Below are 23,560 nucleotides of genomic sequence, written 5' to 3'. Positions count from 1 at the left end.
TCCTGCATAGCTGCAGGACTTTTGCTATGCAGGATTAATAGTTAATAGTTTTGCTTCAGAAAAAAAAAAAAGTTTTGAGTACTTCTTCTACCACTACCAATATCATAGTTTCCAGTTTGAGAAAGGAAGAGAGTAAAGCAAGATGACATTTGCATCAGGCCCCCAAATCACTGAAAACACACACAGGTGGTGGCTACTCACAATCAGAAACATCAGTGAAATACACTTAGCAGAGGTATTCATTTAAAAAAAATGTTGTATAATAAAATTGTATACGGACACGCATGGAGCATTCTGTCTCCATTTTGTCCGTGTTTGTCCACGTTTCCTGAAAGCTTATGGGTACAGATGAAATGGAGCAGTACCATCAGAGACAGGGGGCCAGTGTAACGTAGTTCAAGCAGGATACGACTGTAGGAGACGAGTCGGCAGTAACGTTAACAAGAGAGCATAAATTAGCCTTAAGTCCGCAGAGCCCCAAAGCCCCTTACAAGATGCTGCACAGATGCACAGTGCTGTTTGCGTGTTCATTCAGTTTAATACTGAACGTGTCATTTGTCCAAATTGCACCAAACTTTGACACTGCAAGTCCTTGGGTCCCAAACAATGTAACTGCCAAGTGTGGAGACCATCGGATGATAGAGATATGTGATGGACACACAGATAGACCGACAGATAGACAAAGATTCTTTGATTCATAGTTAGATCGGTGCCTTTTGTGAGGAGTTCATTATTCAGTTTGTTCAACAAAAGAATGTTGGAAATAGTTTTATTTAATTTTTTTTTTTTTAATTTAACAAACAGTTGTATTTTATCAGTATACTGAAAGCGACAGAAAGGCTTAACTCATTACACTGTAATATCTGTTTGTTTATCACAAGTAATATTACAATGATATTCAATGTTACTGCATATTCCTTGTTTCTCTCCTGTCATGCAGCTCTATAGTACAGCTACAATGAAAATGTAACAGTGCAGCAGTGTGAACTTTCGCTATTCTAACTTTCATTTCCATGATATTCACACTCTCCTCAAGAGTATTTTTTTTTTTATTAATTTCATTATAGTCAATTTGTTACATACACAGACACCAGAGTTACAGTTTACTTCCAGTGTGACAATAAACTAATGAAAAACAAAATTTTATATCTGCTAGGTTGTAGGATTAAAAATCTTATACGTTTCTATTTCCACTCTACAAAGCCAACTTGATTTGTGAGAAAATGAACCCAGTGCTTGTCTTTGTTGTGAGCTTGAAGTGTGTTGCCAAAGCACAGACATCATATAATTCATGTTCTAAGCTGACAGAAGTCACAGCCTGTCTCTTTTGTGTGCATCTGTTGTTTTTTGTATTGGGATCTGTTCCCTTGAGAAGAGCAACTACTCCAGGCAGAGGTCTGTTTAGTCTCCAGTGATCAGATAATTTTAATCCTCTGTGGTCATTTGTCACACAGGCTTTAGGCAAACCCTGCAGCACTGCCCACTGGTTCTCTTCTTCTCTCATTTTTGCTGTTAGCTAAGAGCAGGGTGAAGACACGTTGTCGACTGTAATCACACTTACACAAATGGTTGGTTGGCAGTGATTCAGCCCTCAGCAGGTGGCATCCTTTACATATCTGTGCACACTTTTTACTGGTCTTTTATGTGCCCAAATGTAGCTTCGGGTCATTTAAGTTCTTGCATGCTATTTTCATCTGTTCCTCTGATGAATCCTAGTACTGCTGCTGATACAGTAACATTTCATGTTGACCCATTCGGGGTAATATGGATATTTTTTACTGCCCTGTAGCACACAATTAATATAATACTCTTCATCTGTTTTGAGGTTAACAGGGTTGTTGATCATTACCAGTGAATCAGTGATAAAAACACCAGGTGCTGTGGTTTCTAGCTTTCAATGCTTCCAGTCCATAAGATTTCCTGCTCATGGTGGAGAGTGGTAATTGCTACCCACAGCCTACAGTGGCACGCAAAAGTTTGAGCACCCCGGGTCAAAATTCTGTTTACTTTGAATACTTAAGCACATAGAAGATGATGTAATTTCCAAAAGGCAAACAGTTACAGATGACACATTTCTTAAATACTTTAAGCAAAATTCATTTTTTATATAATTCTTTTACAGTTTCAAAATAACAAAAAAGGCCTTAAGCCAAAGTCTGGGCACCTTGCATCGTCAGTACTTAGTAGCGCCCCCCTTTGCAAGTATCACAGCTTCTAAACACTTCTTGTAGCCAGCTGTGAGTCTTTCAATTCTTGTTTGAGGATTTTTTTCACCCATTCTACCTGCAAAAGGCTTCTAGCTCGGTGAGATTCTTGGGCTGTCTTGCATGCACTGTGACTGCCCTTCATTGCTTCATTTTGAACAACACTACAGTTAAAAGCTAGATTAAACTTAGTGAAGTGGGGTTGTTCCCACGCTTCCCTTTTGGAGAAACAGGCTGGAGTACCCCCATGGAAGCTAAGCAATGTACTGCTATGGACAAGGGCAGCAGCAAAACATTTTTTAGCCACCTAAAAAAATCAATATATCACTTTAAGTGTGTGCTACATTTATAATATTTTCACTGCTTTTACCATACCTTGTCTCAGGCTGTATTGTATGTATTTTGGGCTGCACAAAATTGAACAAACTGGGAATAGAGAAATGTTTCTTGGCCCTTTGTGATTTTCAGCTGTACAAGTAGATTTACGAGACATTGCAATGATCCCTTGACACAGATATGTGAATAAATTCAAAGAAATGAATCACCAGTTTAATTTCAGCCTCCAGTTCATGTGAATGTGATCCATCAGGGGATTTACCTGATGACCTTCCACAGTCATTAATCACCACCAGTCAGTCACTGACATATTTGATTTTTCTCTGACCTGACCACTAAATGACCCCGCTTCTCTGTATACAGTCAGTGGTCCAATCATAACATATTCCTCTGTCTGTGAATGATTACTTCATTAATACCAAATATTCTAGAATAGAAGGTCAGAGAAGTAATGTGATTTCTTTCTGTTGGATCACATCCTATCCAGACACAGAACAGAATTTATAATGTTTTCTTTTTTTCATCTTAAGCTAAGTACAGTATCCATCTTGTTAGTTTGAAGACAATCACTTTATCAATGAATTGAATACTATTATTGATTCATCCTGAATTTTACCATGGCCTCATTAGCAGGGTGTTAGAGGATGAAAATGAAAATTCTACTTGTCTCCTGCTGGTTGGATAAAAGACAACTGGATGAATCAGTTTGTGAAGTATTAGTTTTGTGTGATTGTCATTAGGAAATATTGCTCATTATTTATGTCTTTCAAGTTCATGTCAGGGCTGTGCAAAATATATATAGACATTATATCGATAACATGATATGAAAGGAAATTTCACCCAGGGATGGTCATTTTAAGCAATTTACATATTTGAGTACTCACATTAAATTATTATAGAGTACCCGCGTACTCACACACACACACACACACACAAAAAATTGAATAATAAATAGGAATTTAAATTGGATAACAACAGAAAACAAGCGCAGTTTAAATTTCTTATATTGAACAACCGGGCTAGCTTCAATTAGACTGTTAAACCATAAATTTAAAGGTAAAGAGGAACTTCACTCATTTTCAAAATTCGTACTTTTTATTCCATGGTTTAAGACAATCCAAAAATGTTAGTAAACATGAACAAATTTTTCCCAAATCTAAACAATAGTGCTCAAAATTTGTGTTGTCATGGGGTATAAAGTCTGGAGCTACTGTTCAAATTTACAAAGCCAACAGTGATTAAAGCACAACAACACTCAGTGGCAGCATCCAGTTTCTGCCAGCCATCTTCTCCCAAAAAATTAGCTTTTCTGTCGTTGTGACTGTAGACGGTAGCCAAGCTAAAGAAGCAGCTATGATGTCCCCCGCACCTTTCTGAAAAGTTATGAGATTTTCAACTAGAAGCATTCAGAGTGACTGCACAAAAAAGGCGGAGTGCTCTGACAAATGATTCTGGGCTCCACAATGTTTCTCTAGGCAGCAGCATGCAGCCACATACATTCTCTCCTTGTTGGGAACAGTTAAAAAAAAAAAAAGACGCCGGTGCTGAGGAAAAAATTGTTATGTGGACATAGGCCCTTACTTCTCTGGTTTTTGGCTGTTAAAGAGAGTATTGATTAGTATTGATTGAACATGCCTTGGCCATTGAGATAACATAATGGAACTCTTAATTTAGGTGGTGTTCCCCTTTAACATGAGAAAAATCAGCAAATGTTCTGTTGCTGCAGTTAATTGGTGAAATACAGCACTTATGGACTGGGTCCAAGCTACCATCCTCCTGGTCAGATCATTGTCTGATTGGTTAGCACAAGCTAACAAAGCAGCAAAGGCTAACATCTGACACAGAGCCATTTTATAGCCCCAACAAACCCACGACACCAAAATGGCTCAATTTGTAATTAAACCCTTTAATAAGCGACAAGTAACATTAGCCGTGTGATGCTTACAGTTCGCCCTGACACTGTGTGTGTGTGTGTGTGTGTGTGTGTGTGTGTGTGTGTGTGTGTGTGTGTGTGTGTGTGTGTGTGTGCTAGCAGACTCTCACCAACTGTCCCCCCCACAGAGTTCACACTCCCGCAGCAGGAGTCATGATAAACAGAAAGAGGGCGACAGTCGGGCAAGGAGGTGCAATTGCAATTGCAGTGTAAAGCAATACACTGCACGCAGCTCTACCATTTTAAATAGTAAAATAATATGACAGAAATTACGTGTTCACATGTGGGAGGTTGGGCGGCAATTACTCTACACATTGAAAGAATACAGACGTCCAAATCAAGTGCTGAAGTAGTTAGTCATGCCCATCATAATAACTGTTGTCTTTTCCTGGTTTTAAAGGCTGAATTTGTACAGTAAAGTGAACTTACTTTCTGAACTTACCAGACTGTTCTAGCTGTCCAGTTACTTGCCGTTAACCATGTAGTCGTTATATTCACATTACTGATGATTATTTATCAAAAATCTCACTTTGTAAATATTTTGCAATATCAAGTATCGAGATATTTGGTCAAAAATATCATGATATTTGATTTTCTACATATCAGCCCTTATTTATTTATGTTCACTGTGGTCTGAAGTCTGGCTGATCTGTGCTGCCTACAAGTGTCAGACACTGCTATCAGTCACATGTTTTCACTCCTAAAAAGATTATTAAAATTTCAGTTGTTCTCTAAATGATGTATTTCATCATAACTGAAGTACGTAGCCATTCACCTGTCAGGCAGTACAGTCCACCTGTCTGTGACTTATGCCTAGAAGTAGGGGGTGTATGCAAGGGGATACTGTTTCCATGGTAACCTTATAATTTGTCACACACAAATACACACATGACTGTTGAAAAAGGTTATATAGAGTGGTAGCTGTGCTGGAAACGTCCTCTGACCAGCACTGCTCATTAGCCTTCACTTCTCACCCTGCTGGGAGCCACACACATAAATCACACACACACTTATGCAGGGTCGACCTGGTTTACTTTTTATTTTTTCACTCAGCATTTTTCCATCCCAAGCTTCAGCTCACTGCCTCTCAGTTACTGTTTCCCCCTTTTGTGTATCCCTCTGCCTCCATTTCCTCCTCTTTTCATCATATCATTGATTTTGTTTTTTTGTTTGTTAACCTTGTTTTCTTGTCCACCCACAGGGCGTAGGTCTGTCAGTTCATGGACGGTTCCGGGTGGCCACTGAGAAGACGCTGTTTGCCATGCCAGAGACTGCCATTGGTAAGACTGTCCAGCTGCACCGGCTCTCGTATTTCTCAAGGGAAGGTTGGCCCACATCAATGTGAGCGGGTATCCAGACCATTAATTATGTAGGAGCAGTGATTTCAGTTGCAGACCCAGCTGGATCCAATTCATACGCACTCATAGACATGAGGTCTGTCTGTGTGGGAGGCTGGGACGTAATACACAGAGGGATAGATGAGTGGTATTTAGCACAGAATATGATAGATGACCTCATCCTGATAACAGTGGGTTTGAAGCAGTCATTTCTGAGGGCAGGATGTCTCATTTCCCTAAATTTGTGTTTACTCAATTCTTTTTTCTTTGCACCTTGTATTGGAAAAAGTACAAGATGCAGGTGATAAGAAAAATGAGGGGACAGAAAGTGGATCAACTGTTGGAGAGATCAAACAAACTGACAACACAACAACTTTCAGTTGTACATGCTAATAAATAGTGAAACTAAACTGTAAAATGACAATGAGAAAAGTTAACATTTAACATTTAATACCATGTCATGTTAAGTGTGTTAGCATGCTAACGTTTCCCAATTAGCAGGCTGAGGCTGATGGTAATGCCATTAGCTTTGTATGTATTTATTCATAAACAAATTGAAGTTTTGATCTGATGACGGCACTAGATAGAGACTTAAGAGACCAACAAAGTTGAAACACGAATATCTAAACCAAATTTCATAGTAGTCCATCTGATGGTTGTCAAGAAATAACCAAAAATTAAATTCCTGATGGCACGAGAGAAAAATTTGGGGTCTCACCAAGTCATTTTGATCAAAGTCAGAGTAAGTAGGATTCATCCTCTGGGGACCACAAATGTCTATACAAAATTTAATGACAACCCGATATGTGTTGCAGTATTACAGTTTAGACCAAAAGTGTTTGATCGACCAAGTGACATTGTTATATGCCTGGAGCCATGCCACATGCTAAAAATTCCAGGCACACATTGTGCACCCAATGGTCTTTGCTACTTTGGTCAGTCTGTGTCTTCTAATTCGTAGAGTTGGACGATACAAAATTCAGTTTTACTATTTATTGATTTTTAGTTTTATCATGTCATCTTGATACAAACATATTGGGTCATTGATTTACACAATTCTGCTGTCCAAACTAATAATACCAAGCAAGTTGTTGCTTTAAATTAACAAAATAGAGGTGTATGCAGCAAAGGGCCATGGGTTAAAATCAAACCTCAGGGTGCTGCTATGACTCAGCCTAAGTAGAGCTTACACTTTTCCAGGTGAGCTACCATGGGCATTAATAAGCATATGGCACAGCCTTTCTGATCTATTGTATATTCTGTCTGAAGGTGACAATGGCAATGTGCATGCACATAAAGCCATAACTATAGGACACACAAACCTGTCATGGTGAGAGAAGGTCTTCATGTTTTAGGAGGAAGAAAGAAGAAAAAAAAATCCAGTCGGGAGAGATGGGAACCTGTTTTTAATTGACAAAAACAGGTTTAGGAAGGCTTAGGAAAAGACCAGTGTTTCGCATAGGTGTTCAATTTTAGTTGAATTATTAAAATGTTTTGTTACTGAAGTTAAACTGTCTGATTGAACAGTTTATAGCAAAAACACATAAAAGAAAATAAAAGCATTATAACAGTACAGTTCTTAAAAGTTGCAAACTGAATTTACATAATCTGATACCACCAAAAACATGCAATGATACATTATACTTTATCACTTACTAAATGGCTTACTGCGTGTAGAAATCATCAAGAACGTATTTTAGTGTTTTACTGCCAGAGCACTAAGCTTTGCTTTGCTCTTTAGCTAATTGACCCCTGTAGACAGATGGCCGTCTCCCGAGGCGCTGAAGAGATTACTAACAAATCTCTAACAACTAATGAATTCCAGCTGACGTTATGGCATAAACTAGCATGTTGTCACTTAAATCCAGATGGTTTATTACAGTTCTATAATGACATGAATGTAATTGTATATGAATTATTTGCAGGAAACTGTTACACCAAAGCATTAGTCACACTGGTTTTGTGTTCCGAAAGAATCTGTGAATTGACCAGACAGCTAATGTTCTCAGTCTCTTTTCAGTCACTGTATTTACTTAATGAAGATTGTTAATGGATATTGAGGCAGTTCTCAAGCATCTTAAATGATCAGCTTTCTGCCCATTTATTATATTTGTGTTGGAGTCATGTGGTAGCAGGAAATGCCTGGCTTATTTTGTGCAGCAGTAGCTCTGTTGTATCTGTTCCTTTTCTGTAAAATTGACTGTGTGCACTCACTCCCTCACACTCACAAACTTCCAAGGACACTCACGTCATCATCTATTAGACACACAAGCACTCTTTCAGACACACACACACACACACACAAACACACACACACAAATCAAGCCTATTTCTGAGCTTTGTAGGCTCGGACTCCATAATAAATCTTCAGCTGATGCTTAACTCCGTGGTGGTGTGCAGTGGATTCTGACTCAGATGTCTGGAGCAGCGTAAGGATGGAGATTATGTTGTCAGGGGAGAGGGAATGAGTGTAGCAGAAAAAAATGGCTGAGGTTCTTGTTGACGCTGTCTGACTGTTGCGTGTGAGGGATTTTCTCAAAGGCGAGGCCACAATGAAGAGTAGGAGGAAATGGGGCAGCAATTCAATTGCACAGGCGGAAGATTGGCTGTAAGAGGGCATTGATACACTGCACACTATGTGTGTCTATTTGGGTGTGTCTTATATCTTGCTTCCCTCCAATCCATGCATGTTCACTCTTGTTTTGTCCAGTACTTGCTGGCAAAGTAGCGTATAAAATACATTTGAGTTTAGTCTCATTAATAATGTTTATAAATAAAGCATGAATCTCACAGTGTCTTTTACACTCTCCAGTCACTTTAGCCAGAAGGCAGGAAATCTTTGCTAATCCTCTTCGGAGCTGCTGTGTCACTATTGTTTTTACTAAAGGCACTTCGCTTCCAGGCCTCTGCACCACCATTATCACCACGTCCCCTCTGCAATCAGAAACTTGGACCTCACACTGCATTGTTTCCATTAGGGAAAAGCATTTTCACAGAGATCGCAGCTGCTTTGAGACCTTACATGCTTATTTTAGCCCTGATCCTGGGGTGGAGCCTCTCTCTTCTGTGCTGTGGAATCAGGTCTTTTCCACTGAAGTATGGCAATATTATACAAGTTTCAAGTGCTGGAAAAGTCCTGAAATATCTGAAATTAAGTTAGACATATTACTGAAGTTTATATGTAGTTTACTGACTGATTAGACCTCCTCTCAGGACTGTATAGGCATGTATAGATTATGCTTGATTGACATCACTTTTACTCTCCTGTGAGCTTTGTTGCACTTGCTTGGATGGGATAAATTATATAAGAATTACATAAAAATGATCATTCTTACTGGTACATGGAGTCTGGTGACCTAACATAATTATCAGCATCCCTGAACAGTGGTCTAATAAGTGAAGTAAACTAACACTTAAATTGTGTTTAAAGACATACTGTGCAGGGATTGTCAGTTACACAACCTTCAAACTTAGGCACCTTCTCCCTCCACTGCTTGTATGTACACTGCAAGCTACTGTACAATTGTAAAAACATTACATTTGTTGTAATGGAAAAGCTGAACTTTTGCAAGCTAACTAAGCTCACGGCCAGCACCAACCTGTCCAACAGGCCAACTCCACATCACACATCGCTCTCCATCCTTTCCTTCACTGCTTCACAGTGAAAATCAAATTGAAAGCCAACCCAAGATTCACTCTCGTTTTGGAACAGGCTTTGTCGGCTCGGCGTTTCGCATCACTGCATTTGCGATTTTTTTTTTTTTTCAGCTCTGTGTCCATGGTCCTTGTGGCTTTCTCTTGGATGCATGCTGCTTATGGTCCAGTCTACCTTTTTTTTACAGTCCTGGCCTCACCTTGCATTGTTATTAGCTGGAGGCTACATGTCCATAAACCTACCAACCACAGCAAAATAAGAAATAAATAAGAAATAAGAAAATCCAGACAGAGGGCAGAGTCTCTGCAGATAAATACACCACAACACACTTCTAGTGGGCCATAAATGTTAACTGAGAGTAATTACTTTGTATGAGTCAGTACATCGTTTTTTAGGAAAATCCTGCACAGTATACCTACACCTTTTGCCTTTAGTTGATCGACATGCCTCCAGAAGCTTCCATTGATCTTTATGTTGTTTCTCCTTGATTCATTTCTGAGGCCATTTCCCCCCTCACCAATTCAGCACTCAGGTAGTTATTCTGGGTGATTAGCCCTTTTTTCAGTTTAAAGCTGGGTGGAGCTATGCTGGAAATGATGTGACTCCTAACCAATGCAACAACACAGGAGAGATGTGAATTAATCAAGGTCTGTACAAACTCACATATTCTAATAAACCAAAACAAGTGAAAACACCTGTGTGGGTACAACATAGTTGTGTATATACTTGACATTTATGATAATTAAGCTTGCAGGCACCTAGCTGCAGAGTTACTTTGATACTCTACACTGCAACTCATTTTATAGAGAATGATGTCGACTCATTTCCTACTGAGAACATCAAAACTAAGAATGTTTTAAATGTATTTACAGTACAGGCCAAAAGTTTGGACACACCTTCTCATTCAATGCATTTTCTTTATTTTCATGACTATTTACATTGTAGATTCTCACTGAAGGCATCAAAACTATGAATGAACACATGTGGAGTTATGTACTTAACAAAAAAAGGTGAAATAACTGAAAACATGTTTTATATTCTAGTTTCTTCAAAATAGCCACCCTTTGCTCTGATTACTGCTTTGCACACTCTTGGCATTCTCTCCATGAGCTTCAAGAGGTAGTCACCTGAAATGGTTTTCTAACAGTCTTGAAGGAGTTCCCAGAGGTGTTTAGCACTTGTTGGCCCCTTTGCCTTCACTCTGCGGTCCAGCTCACCCCAAACCATCTCGATTGGGTTCAGGTCCGGTGACTGTGGAGGCCAGGTCATCTGCTGCAGCACTCCATCACTCTCCTTCTTGGTCAAATAGCCCTTACACAGCCTGGAGGTGTGTTTGGGGTCACTGTCCTGTTGAAAAATAAATGATCGTCCAACTAAACGCAAACCGGATGGGATGGCATGTCGCTGCAGGATGCTGTGGTAGCCATGCTGGTTCAGTGTGCCTTCAATTTTGAATAAATCCCCAACAGTGTCACCAGCAAAACACCCCCACACCATCACACCTCCTCCTCCATGCTTCACAGTGGGAACCAGGCATGTGGAATCCATCCGTTCACCTTTTCTGCGTCTCACAAAGACACGGAGGTTGGAACCAAAGATCTCAAATTTGGACTCATCAGACCAAAGCACAGATTTCCACTGGTCTAATGTCCATTCCTTGTGTTTCTTGGCCCAAACAAATCTCTTCTGCTTGTTGCCTCTCCTTAGCAGTGGTTTCCTAGCAGCTATTTGACCATGAAGGCCTGATTTGCGCAGTCTCCTCTTAACAGTTGTTCTAGAGATGGGTCTGCTGCTAGAACTCTGTGTGGCATTCATCTGGTCTCTGATCTGAGCTGCTGTTAACTTGCGATTTCTGAGGCTGGTGACTCGGATGAACTTATCCTCAGAAGCAGAGGTGACTCTTGGTCTTCCTTTCCTGGGTCGGTCCTCATGTGTGCCAGTTTCGTTGTAGCGCTTGATGGTTTTTGCGACTCCACTTGGGGACACATTTAAAGTTTTTGCAATTTTTCCGGACTGACTGACCTTCATTTCTTAAAGTAATGATGGCCACTCGTTTTTCTTTAGTTAGCTGATTGGTTCTTGCCATAATATGAATTTTAACAGTTGTCCAATAGGGCTGTCGGCTGTGTATTAACCTGACTTCTGCACAACACAACTGATGGTCCCAACCCCATTGATAAAGCAAGAAATTCCACTAATTAACCCTGATAAGGCACACCTGTGAAGTGGAAACCATTTCAGGTGACTACCTCTTGAAGCTCATGGAGAGAATGCCAAGAGTGTGCAAAGCAGTAATCAGAGCAAAGGGTGGCTATTTTGAAGAAACTAGAATATAAAACATGTTTTCAGTTATTTCACCTTTTTTGTTAAGTACATAACTCCACATGTGTTCATTCATAGTTTTGATGCCTTCAGTGAGAATCTACAATGTAAATAGTCATGAAAATAAAGAAAACGCATTGAATGAGAAGGTGTGTCCAAACTTTTGGCCTGTACTGTATATAGCACTTTTCAAAAGCAGATCTCACAAAGTGCTTCTGTATTGAAAAAAACAACAGATACACAGACATAAGAAAAGTAAATCGTGTACTGTAACAGGGTTGTTGTTGATATATGTTATAATTTAGTTTTGCTGCTCAGTGTGGATGTAATTGGTAATTAGTACCAAGGTGGATAAAACACTATATCATGGGCCTGATTACAGAGTAATCAGATGTATTCTGTACAAAATTGAAGCATGCAGGTGTGACCTAATTACTCTGAGTAGCAAGTCATCACAACAACATGTTCCACATTTGCATAACAAATGTTGCAGAAGTGTGAAAAAAATCTTAGTATGAAAGCTGTTTTCACTGTGTGGTTTCCTCGGACTAGAGCATTATCAAGAGTGCAGAGAGTTTAAAGGGACCGTTTCATTATATTGGAGAGAAGTCAGACAGCTCTACGTCTGATATCTCCAACACTCCGCAACTCACACCAAAACAATCTAGACTGATAAAAAGCACAACAGGAAAGAGGAAACTGTCCTTTTAAATACATGTACTGTTTTAGTTTGGGGGTGGGAAGCCAGATTGGTTCTCAACTTGCTGCATTAGCTACTTCTACTGGTTGGATGGGGTTCAAGCACAGTTGGGGGTAGAACTTTGGTGTAGTGTGTATGTTATACCTTTCCAGCAAAGCTAATTGATGAGAGGTGAAAAGCGGGTGTAGACACCATGTGTCACAGAGATAGCACATGGCTGTCTACACCCGCCCCACGCCAAGGTTAACGTTAGCAGCATACATACTGTCATACAAGAGCACCTAAATGTAACAAAGTCATGGATAATGTTAATTACTGTTCATTAGTTATACATATGCCCTGCTATTATGCCAGGTCAGATTGTCTGCTGTAGAAAGGGCTAGTAGTTGGAACAGTTTGTTCAAACAAACTGACAGCTCTAAAAAGACTACAGTATGAATAGTCTTCCAACAGCCCATTGAAATAGGGGCTAGCTATAGTACTGATCTCAGAAATGAAAGTGGATCAAGTGGAACCTGGGCTGTTCAAATGTACAAATCCCTGCTGAGACTGAGTGTCTTTCACATGTCAATTTAACATTAACATGTTTTTTTCACATCTCACAAATCATCTCATGATGACCAAATGGATGAATGGAAAAGCTCTGATCCATTGTCCCTCCCTGGATTTCATCATGTGATTAGGGCATCCCTCACCCTTTAGGAGACCCTGGCTATGATTTATTAATGCCCCCCCTTCCACTGCCCCCCCACCACTCCCAGCAACACTTCATAATTCAGCAGCCAACCTTCAGAGATCCTCCAAGGGTTGTGTTTTAGGCTGATAGCTACAATAAAAGTCATCACTCATTTTAAAAAGTATTATAGTTACTCTCTCATGATAACTCTGTGTTTTTAGAGTTTAGAATAGTTACGTAATACCTTCATAATTACACACACTAATATTACTCTCATCCCTCTCTCTCTCAGCCACAAACAAACACACTTGTATCCTCCTTACATACACGCGTTCAGGTTAACCCCTTCTGCAGTGAGATTAACAGATTGAACCAAGCCCTGCGAGCATTCTGAACAACAGCCATAATCTGCCGCATTTATGATATTACATTTTCAGCCGTGAATCAGGTCAACTCATCTAATCCCTCTCTCCCATTCACCACCCACCCTACCCCAACCCAATCCCACCCTCCTCGCCTCATATCAGGATACAGAAGCAGTCAGAAAACCAACTGTTACCAGTGGAATCTCATCTCCTGTCAGAAACATTGACATAATCAATGAAATGAAAAAAAAATCAAATTGAAACATTATTGTGAATACAGAATAAATTATGTACGGATTAAAGCTGTGTGTTTTCCATAATCATAATTGTTTGTAAGCCGCATGTTTAGGTTTCTGCAGCTTGCCAGCAATCATTTGTTTTGTTAATGGGTGTACTGAATCATACTGGATGTAAATCACCTCTGGGTGAGGTGGAAAGATATTTCTGGATGGAGGATGATGTGGAGGACAAAGCTTTTTTACACTCAGCAAAACAGTGCTACAGTATGCTGCTTTAAATAGTTACTGAGCTGCAGCAATTAGTTGATTGATCCTTTAGTCAGTAGAAAAGGAAATTAACATCAACTATTTTGATAATCAAAGTATTTTTCAAGCAATTTGAAACATTTGATGGTCTTCAAATATGAGCAATTTCTGTTTTCATAGTAAATTGAATGTGTTTTTGGGTTGAGACTGTTTTTCTGACAAAACCTGCATAACATTTTATGACATCACCCTGGGCTATATGAAACTGTGGTGTTTACCTCCACCAAGCAGGTCATGTTGTGGGTGTGGTTTGTTTGTTTGTCAGGATGGTCCAAGACAGAACACAATACATTTGTACAAAAATCTTAGAATCCAGTAAATGGTACTAAATTTCAGTTGTACGGTGCAAAAGTCTGGGCACCCCTGGTCAAATTAGTATTATTTTTGTTTTGTACAATTTTAGAGCAAAAAAAAAAATTTTAGGCACCCCAAGACATTTCAGCTCTCAGACAACTTTTCCCAGGGTCTCAGACCATAATTTGCTCACTAGGGCTATGGCTTGTTCACTGTCATTGTTAGGAAAGGCCAGGTGATGCAAATTTCAAAGCTTTATAAATATTCTGACTCCTGACACCTTGTCCCAACAATCAGCAGCCATGGGCTCCTCTAAACAGCTGCCTAGCACTCTGAAAACTGAAATAACTGATGCTCAGCAAATGAAATTGAGAAATGGCAGTTAACAGGAACTGCAGAGATCAAGTTGAGGTCTGGAAGACCAAGAAAACTTTCTGAAAGAACTGTTCATAGGATTGTTAGAAAGGCAATTCAAAACTCCTGTTTGACTGCAAAAGACCTGCAGGAAGATTTATGAACTCTGTTCTACTGTGTAGCAACACCTGTACAAATATGACCTTCATGAAAGAGACATCAGAACAAAACCTCCCCTGTCCTCACCACAAAATTCACCATCAGAAGTTTTCATAGGAACATCTGAGCAAGCCTGGTGCTTTTTGTGGTTCTTTATTTTGACAGGGCTTTTCCCTGACGTGGGAGGTGGCTATTTTCTGCCGAGGCTCCGGGGGAAGCTGGGACTGTTTCTGGCCTTGACGGGCTTCCGTCTCAAGGGCCGTGATGTGCAGAGAGCTGGAGTTGCCACTCACTTTGTAGAGTCTAAGAAGGTACAGTAACTCAAGGCCCTCACAAAAAGTACTTGGCTGTATGTATTTTTTCATTTCGACATTCTGAGCTAAGAGGGAACAATGCTGTTACATGAAACATATTTTAAACAAGACTGCAGACAAACACTTGACGAGCCAAACAACCAGGATTTTCCAATATACTGCTTTCAGTTCATTATCTAATCCACTTATCGGCCCATGCACCGTGTGCGTGTTCGTGTTGCTGCAGGGAGGAGTGCAGGACAAGAGCACGGTGGGGGGGTGAGGTTAAAGCTCCACTGGAAAGCCGGATGCTGAGTCATTGCGTGTCTCACTCTTGTTTAAAGGTGTCAACATACACTGGCAGGTCCAGAGGCAGGTTGTGTTTGTCTTGCTGTTGGCGTGAGGTCAGAACAGTGGGCGGCAGAGTTTGTTTAAAGACTTTAACCTTGACTTTCAGGACACACAAACAGTGGGGTGGATTTAGTTTATTTGTCCAACTTTTACAGCAGTTTGACAAAAACAAGACTGGACAAATATGTCTGTATCTATTGCACTTCTTCGTTAATTTTGTCATTGGATTAAGCCATAACTGTAAATTAAAGAAAATATTTTGGAGGGTGCAGTGTGCCCTCGCACTGTCCCCATACTACCTGATTTGTAAAAAAAAAACCTGCACAGAAATCCATAGAAGAAGAAATTCAGCAATCCTGAGTGGCAGTCCTTCAAAAATGTATTTCCTTAGGGAGAACCATGAGACAAAGATCTGCCTGCATCCATTAATGGGATTATTTTTAAAATGATAGACTGATCATAGCCTAGTAGCTTGTAGAAACCACAGTCTACTGCACGCAAATAAACAAAATTACAGGCATTTTTACAGTGGCCAGTTGTAACGTAAAGCTCTCTGCTTCAACAGATCCCAGATTTGGAGAAGGAGCTGGTGGACTTGAAGTCTCCCTCTGCTGAAGACGTCTCCAAAGTGCTAGACTCCTACCAGAACCAGGTTAGAATCCTTGCACATATAAGCCATACAACTTAATGTTGAACTTGAAATATCCAACAGTTTAAAAGGATAATTCCGATTTGTTGTGGGATTGTATAAGATATTTATCCATAGCCAGAGTATTACCCACAGTGGATGGCGCTTGGCACACTGGATGACAGGAGCAAAACATATTTTAGCCACCTAAAAAAAAATTAGCGTCAGTTTAATTGTCAGCTATATTACAAATATTTTCACTGCTTTACCTACTGTCAGACAGCCCTTTCCAACGGGGAACTGAACTGAAACAGAAGCTGGAACATATCTTTGCTCTTTTTGAAACCAGACTTCTTTAATAAAAACAGTGATGTTACCTCACAGAACACAGGAGCTGCTGGTCTATCGCTGCCTTGATCAGGTAGGTGTTTTAAAGACTTAGTTTGGATTCACCAAAGTCACACAGTAACACAACCAAAGAAACTGATCGAGGCAGTGGTAGATCAGCAGCTCCTGGGTTCTGCAAGGTTGAATTGACTGTTTTTCAAAGGAGTCTGGTGGCTTTCAAAAGAGCATAGATAAGTTTCAGTTCAGCTTCATTGGAAACTGGCAGCAAGGTAAACCGGTGAAAATATTCTACATAATATAGCGTACACATAAACTGATGCAGATTTTTTTAGGTGGCTGAGGTGCTGCTGTCCCCCATCCACAGCAGTACATTATGTAGCTTTCGTGTTGACTCCTGCCTACCTCCCCAAACTGGGTGCCTGCTGACAGACACGTACTGTAGATAATACACTGACTATGGATAAGAACCTCAAACAACCCCACTTAAAAAAAAATCCAACTATCCTTTTAAATAGTTAGTGAGCTGCCCTCCAGACACTTGAGGGTCTCAGCAAACAGTAGCATGCAAAAGTTTGGGCACCCCTGGTCACAATTTTGTTTACTGTGAATAGTAAGTAGAAGATGACCTGACTTCCAAAAGGCATGAAGGTAAATATGACACATTTCTTTAATATTTTAAGCAAGATTACCTTTCAATTCAATCTCTTCCAGTTTCAAAATTACAAAAAATGAAAAGGACCTGAAGCAAAAGTTTGCCCACCCTGCATGGTCAGTGTTTAGCAGTGCCCCCTTGAGAAGTGTCACAGCTTCTAAACACTTTTTGTATCCAGCCAAGAGTCTTTAAATTCTTGTTTAGAGGATTTTCACCCCTTCTTCCTGCAAAAGCCTTCTTCTTTTGAGGTCTTATCCACAGATTTTTAATGATTTTTAGGTCAGGGGACTGTGAGACTATCAGGCAAAATCTTCAGCTTGTGCCCTTTGAGGTACTAGTCCATTGTGGATTTCAAGATGTGTTTAGGATCATTGTCCTGTTGTAGAAGCCATCCTCTCTCGCCATCTTCAGCATTTTTACAGATGGTGTGATGTTTGCTTTCAGAATTTGCCTCTACCTGTGAAATGTTCCCCGTGCCACTGGCTGTAACACAAGCCCCAAGCATGATCAATCCACCCCTGTATTTAACAGTTGGACAGGTGTTCTTTGCATGAAATTCTGCACCCTTTTTTCTCCAAACATATCGTTGCTCATGGCGTCCAAAAAGTTCTATTTCAGCTTCATCAGTCCACAGGACTTGTTTCCAAAAGCATCAGGCTTGTTTTGTTCTGATGACTCTTCCATGAAGGTCATAATTGTGCAGGTGTTATTGCACAGTAGAACAGTGCACCACCATTCCAGAGTCTGATAAATCTTCCTGCAGGTCTTTTGCAACCTTTTACAGGTTTTGATTTGCTTTTCTGGCAATCCCACGAGCAGCTCTCTCAGAAAGTTTTCTTGGTCTTCCAGACCTCAACTTGACCTCCACAGTTCCTGTTAACTGTCATTTCTTAATTACATTGCGAATTGAAAAAAAAAAAATTTGAAAAATTGAATTTCCCCTCGGGGATTAATAAAGTATATATATAAAAAAAAAAAGAATTGAGGAAACAGCTACCTGAAAACACTTTGCTATCTTCTTATAGCCTTCTCCTGCTTTGTGGGCATCAGTTATTTCAGTTTTCAGAGTGCTAGGCAGTTGTTTAGAGGAGCCCATGGCTGTTGATTGTTGGGACGGTTTCAGGTGTCACTGGAATTTATAAAGTTTTAAAATTTGCATCATGTGGCCTTTCATAATGATGACTGTGAACAAGCCATAGTCCTAACAAGCTAACCATGGTCTGAGACCCTGGTAAAAGTTGTCTGAGAGGTCAAATGTCTTGGGGTGCCCAAACTTTGGTATTGTATGGTCCTTTTTTTGCTCTAAAATTGTACAAAACAAAAATAATACATTGATCACTGAAAGTTGATAAGCTTGCTTCATCTTTAACTTCATGTTATTGGAGATCAATTCATCTTCTACTTACTTAAATAATCACTGTAAATGTACTACATGTTTGTGTTGACGATTGTTCTCTGTCCACAGAGTAGTCTGGATTCTGAGAAGCCTTTTGTGTTGGACAAGCACATGTCGGATATTGACAGGTAGGATTGAAATTGAATCTATTAGGACTGAAAATAAACATAATGTAACTAGTGTGCCAGAAAAACTAATAAACAGCTAATTACTTGAAGAATAAGACTGTGATGTTTTATTATTTTATATAATGTTACTGTCAACTAATGCCATGAAAAGACCAAAACCAACAATGTTTTACTTTGTCTTTCTATCTTTCCCACTTCCCTACCCTTGTGTGGTACTCAGCCCCAAGACCATTCATTCCTACTGAAGATGAACAGCTGGGCAGTGCAGTTTTAGCAGATGTTACTCAAACAGGAGTACAGTAGATAGTGTATTTGTTAGGGACTATTTTTAGCTTTGGATGTAGTGTTCATTGATGTTTTGGACAACAGTGGAGCTCTGAGGCACAAAGGAATTAGATGTATCAGGCGTTGGCCACACTAAAAATACTCAGATCATTGTGGTTTTGGTCTGTATGTGGATTTTGTTGACAAAAGAAAAAATATAGAATATTGCCAACTTAATCCTTTAAAGCTGGACCCAACAGACACTGCAAGCAGGAAAATAAACATTTCGAGGCAACTCTGATTTCAGTTTAAAATGAGAGTGAACTGAGGTAACCTGCTGAAAACATGATTCCATGTTGGTCTTCCCTCCCTGCAGGCTGTTCAGCTCCAGCAGTGTGGAGGGCATCGTGCAGAACCTGAAGGCAGATGGCTCAGAGTTTGCTAACAAACAAGCTGAGGTATGACCTTGACCTGCAGCTTTATCACTGACATCATGTGTTTATTCTCCAAGTCACTGTACAGAAATGAAGCATTTGACAGTTTCTACCATCAGCTGTCCTGAACACATGTATAATTACTGCATATGGTGGCTATACAAAGTTTTTTAAAGTCCTGCTGTACCTCTGCAGCCCTGTTACCCACCATCAGATAAATCTCACTGGTAGTGCTAGGATGGAGCCACGTTATTATTTGTCTTTAGCAGTATATGTTAGTAATTAGTGGTTACCTCAGTTTAAGCACTTAATGGTGTTAGTCTTAGTCTTGTGTCTTGTTGACCAGAATCCCTCCTGTGAGATTTCAGAGCTCTGAGCAGACCACAGGGGCTTTATTCCACACATTTTCCTGAATGATTCTAAAACTGACACTTCTGAATGTGACTCTTCTCTCTAATCTAGGTTTTTTTGTCATTTACACTCAGATGGTCGAATGAGATCAAATCTGGGAAGGGATTTATGTAACAAACAGTGCACATGCCCCAGATTAGACCCCCTCCCTCATGGATCCCACCCTCTCCTCACTGTCCCGAGGATTAATAATACTGTACCAGCAGTCAGCTGTTATCTGCTATAATCTGTTTATTATTTTGATTTGTAACATTTGAAGTATGGTTCATATTGAAGAACTGTTTAAGGCTTAGCAAATATTGCCTGGCTGCTTTCATTTGCTGGGTCTATCAAACATGTAAACACTTCCTGTATCCTTTTAGACCATGAAGATCTGAATCAGAGTCAATGGGGGTGGGCGTGGGGTCAGCTCAGGCATCAAATATTTATGATGAACCCACTATCTCAGTTACTACTACACCACTGACTCACCATCGTGCCTTGTACATTAAACATTCAGTGCTATCTTTGTTCTTAGTACCACGTTGCTTTGCTTGTTTTTTTCCATGATTTTATTTGATAATTTGCTTGTTTATCTAAGAGCAAATTAAGCAGTCCATCACCACCTCTCTGTTTGAAAACTATTACTCTGTCTCCTCTTCCAGACACTGTCCAAGATGTCTCCCACATCCCTGAAAATCACCTATAGGCAGCTGCAGGCGGGTGCAACTCTGAGCCTGCAGGATGTGTTGGTGATGGAGTATCGACTGAGCCAGGCTTGCATGGTAAAAACCAACAGACTTAATTGTGTAAAACTGTAGCGTCAAACTACAGAGAATTTATTAACATCCACCAGCTTCATTTTAATACTTTTCACTCTTGTAGTGATAGAATTAGATAACTGAATTATGACAGATACTATTTGCACTCAGGTGTCCATAGCTAACAATGCTATATGCAGTTTCCTGTGTGAAAGCCTTGTGCTTGACCCACTCACCCACCACATCTGACTCTTTCTACAGACTGTCACTCTTTAACTAAGTCACCTGATTTTCTGGCAGTACATATGTTGTTTTTGCACGTACATTTATTCTTAGACAATATCTGGTTTTGGCGAGTACTATCCCTAACTATGACCTTTTTGCCAAAATCCTACCCACCTCCAAACATGACCCATCGACGTGACAAGTGCTAGCCAATCACAGCACACAGCAGGATCCGTTATAATGCATTAAAATTCAATTCTCACCCGGATGCAAATAGACACTCCAATCAATTAGTCACTGGTTGAGGATCCCGTTGTATTCTACAACACATTAAGTTGCATTTATCTTCAAGTTAAAATGATTTTATCTCATGAGATTGTTTCTCTGTTGTTCTGCAGAGGGGCTGCGACTTTTATGAGGGTGTACGAGCCGGTAAGTCACGGTGGTGAATGGGCAACAAAAGTAGAATTGGGTGGATGTGAATTTCAGTGACGTAGCATCATTTGTATAGATCGCACAGAGAGCTGTGAAGACTGAAAGAACAAAGAAAAAAATAATATCAATTATAAATGGTATTAAAGGATCAATAATTAATAGTTTTCTTTGTTTCTAGTATTGGTTGACAAAGACCAGAATCCCAAGTGGAACCCGTCAACACTGGAGGAGGTGTCAGAGCAAGCTGTGGAGCAGTGCTTCTCCTCACTGGGAGAGAAAGACCTGACTTTATGAAGCTTCACACCTTCAAACACGCACACACACACCATTAAGCCTTCTCTGAGCCTCCTGTCCCCACATCCCTTCATGGTCAGTCATGTGAGAGGAGTGTACTGCTGAGGATGAGAGAAAGTTTGATATTTTACAACAAGTACATCCATAGGTTATATACCTAATAGTTTGACTCAGTACTATTTAATACTGCAGTGACATTTTACAGGAAGATCCAGGCTGCTCCTCTGCAGCTGAGGAAAAGAAGGTCTGATTCATCACAGCTAGAAATCAAAAATAGTAGCAGAAGAGGCAGCTTACAGATGCCCTGTGTGTCACACATGAAAAATGTTTAGTGTAAACTTGCTCTGCAGTGGAAGTGGAGTGGAGTGTTTTTCTTTTACTTAAGTTGAATAACTCTGCTGCTGCAATTGCAAGGAATCTGCCGCACAGCAGCATTAACACGAGGACATGGGAGGAGAAATGATCTCACCGCTGAGTGCTTTATTACATTTCCTGTGGGTGTTTGTTGATGTGACATGGATCAATATCATCTGTATTTCTGCAGTTTGGTCACTTGTTCTCATTCAGATGATATATTGTCTCTGTTTCTGTAGTTTTTGTCTGTTTCCTGTATTTTTCTTTTTTTTAGATGGATAAAGAAAGAAAGAATTCTCTGACACATCCAAACAACACTCCCAAAACAAATGGCAGATTTAGACATTTATCATTATTGGTTCTGAATGCATTTACATGATTGTTACATTGCATTTCTGTGTGTGATATAGTGAGTTTTTATAGTTTACCTCATAGTATCAAATCGCCTCCCTAAACAAGTTCTCAATATCTGCATTATTTTTGAGACACCAGTAAGGCATTGATTCTGGAACAAAGCGCAATAAAGAGTTGGTAATGAAATCTAAAATGTTGTGTGTTCTTGGTGCGTGAAGAAACAGTTTTCAAGAACTACAGTCATTGAGGGCAGGATCTTTTATGACCTGCTTTTAGAGTGGTCTTGTGAAACATTGACACGTCAGAGTGGCTTTGTTTATCAGCACTAAGCTGCAGCTCAGATATGAAGTCTATAAAGTAAATATTTATTGTAGCTGCATGTTGGGTTATAAACTGTTGTGTTCTACCTACAGTATCAGCAGGAAGTGCTGAATATTTTGTGTGACTGCTATAATGGTCTAAAAGATTATTAAAGACTTGTCTGTTCCTAATGAACGACCACTACCACCATGTCTGATATTTCTACAGATAACAAATAACACCTGACCCTGCTCTCTACAGGGCTGTAATAACTTATGTAACATTGGGGGGGACCATGTTCAAACTGCACCTCCTGCAGTGGGTCTTGTGGGGAATTGTGGGGAGACATTTTTCAGAAACAGCTAAACTGACCATTTAGAGCACTTTGAAAGGATTCTCAAAGTTTTGATGACTGAGTGCCATTTTTATGGAGATAGATTTCTCTCAATATTATTTGTGTGAACAGATCGACAACCTGTGTTTTAATGTGTGATCTGTAAATATAAAACATCTTTGGCAAATACAAATAAAGATCTGTAAGTTCCTAAAACTATTCTGCAAATATAAAATGGATCTGAAAAACACAAACAAATTCCGCAAATTAAAAAATATCTACAAAATGTACAAATACATGGAAAGCATTTGTGAATAGCTTCCTTATGTTTACAACATTCAAAGTGATATCTGTGAATCCAGTTTTTATAAGTGAATCTATTCTGCACTTGCAGATTTACATTTCACATCAGCACATCAGTATTACATTTGCATAATATTTTTGTGAGTTTAAAATCTTTCTTTGTATTTATGGAGGTTGTTTTACATTTATAGATCACACACTGACACAGGGATTGTTGAATTCCTCACATAAATTAAAGTGACAGAAATCTATTTCCATACATTTTAGGGAGCCAGCATATGATTGAGAGTGCCACAGGAAAAGTACATACACAAGACTTTTTTTACATGTTATACTATGTCCTTTTTTGCAACATTTTTTTGACACACTTACACTTCACAAAACAACAGTGATGTAACATTCATATTAGTTTTTTTTTTTTGTTGTTGTTTTTTTT

The 23,560-nt window shown here is 39.6% G+C and overlaps 1 protein-coding gene across 1 annotated transcript in view; it reads left to right on the top strand.

Annotated features, from left to right (window-relative positions):
• Nucleotides 1-22,380, top strand: part of hibch (3-hydroxyisobutyryl-CoA hydrolase) — a 31,879-nt gene extending 9,499 nt beyond the window's left edge. The window contains exons 7-14 of the mRNA XM_049593322.1: nucleotides 5,675-5,753; nucleotides 15,046-15,191; nucleotides 16,090-16,176; nucleotides 18,618-18,676; nucleotides 19,317-19,398; nucleotides 20,430-20,549; nucleotides 21,149-21,182; nucleotides 21,364-22,380. Of these exons, the coding sequence (XP_049449279.1) occupies nucleotides 5,675-5,753; nucleotides 15,046-15,191; nucleotides 16,090-16,176; nucleotides 18,618-18,676; nucleotides 19,317-19,398; nucleotides 20,430-20,549; nucleotides 21,149-21,182; nucleotides 21,364-21,479 (723 nt within the window). The 3' untranslated portion in view covers nucleotides 21,480-22,380. The remainder of the gene's footprint in view (nucleotides 1-5,674; nucleotides 5,754-15,045; nucleotides 15,192-16,089; nucleotides 16,177-18,617; nucleotides 18,677-19,316; nucleotides 19,399-20,429; nucleotides 20,550-21,148; nucleotides 21,183-21,363) is intronic.
• The last annotated feature ends 1,180 nt before the right edge of the window (nucleotides 22,381-23,560 follow it).

This window comes from Epinephelus fuscoguttatus, linkage group LG13, assembly GCF_011397635.1.
Source record: "Epinephelus fuscoguttatus linkage group LG13, E.fuscoguttatus.final_Chr_v1".
NCBI lineage: Eukaryota > Metazoa > Chordata > Actinopteri > Perciformes > Serranidae > Epinephelus > Epinephelus fuscoguttatus.
This window is presented reverse-complemented; position numbering and strand designations above follow the sequence as displayed.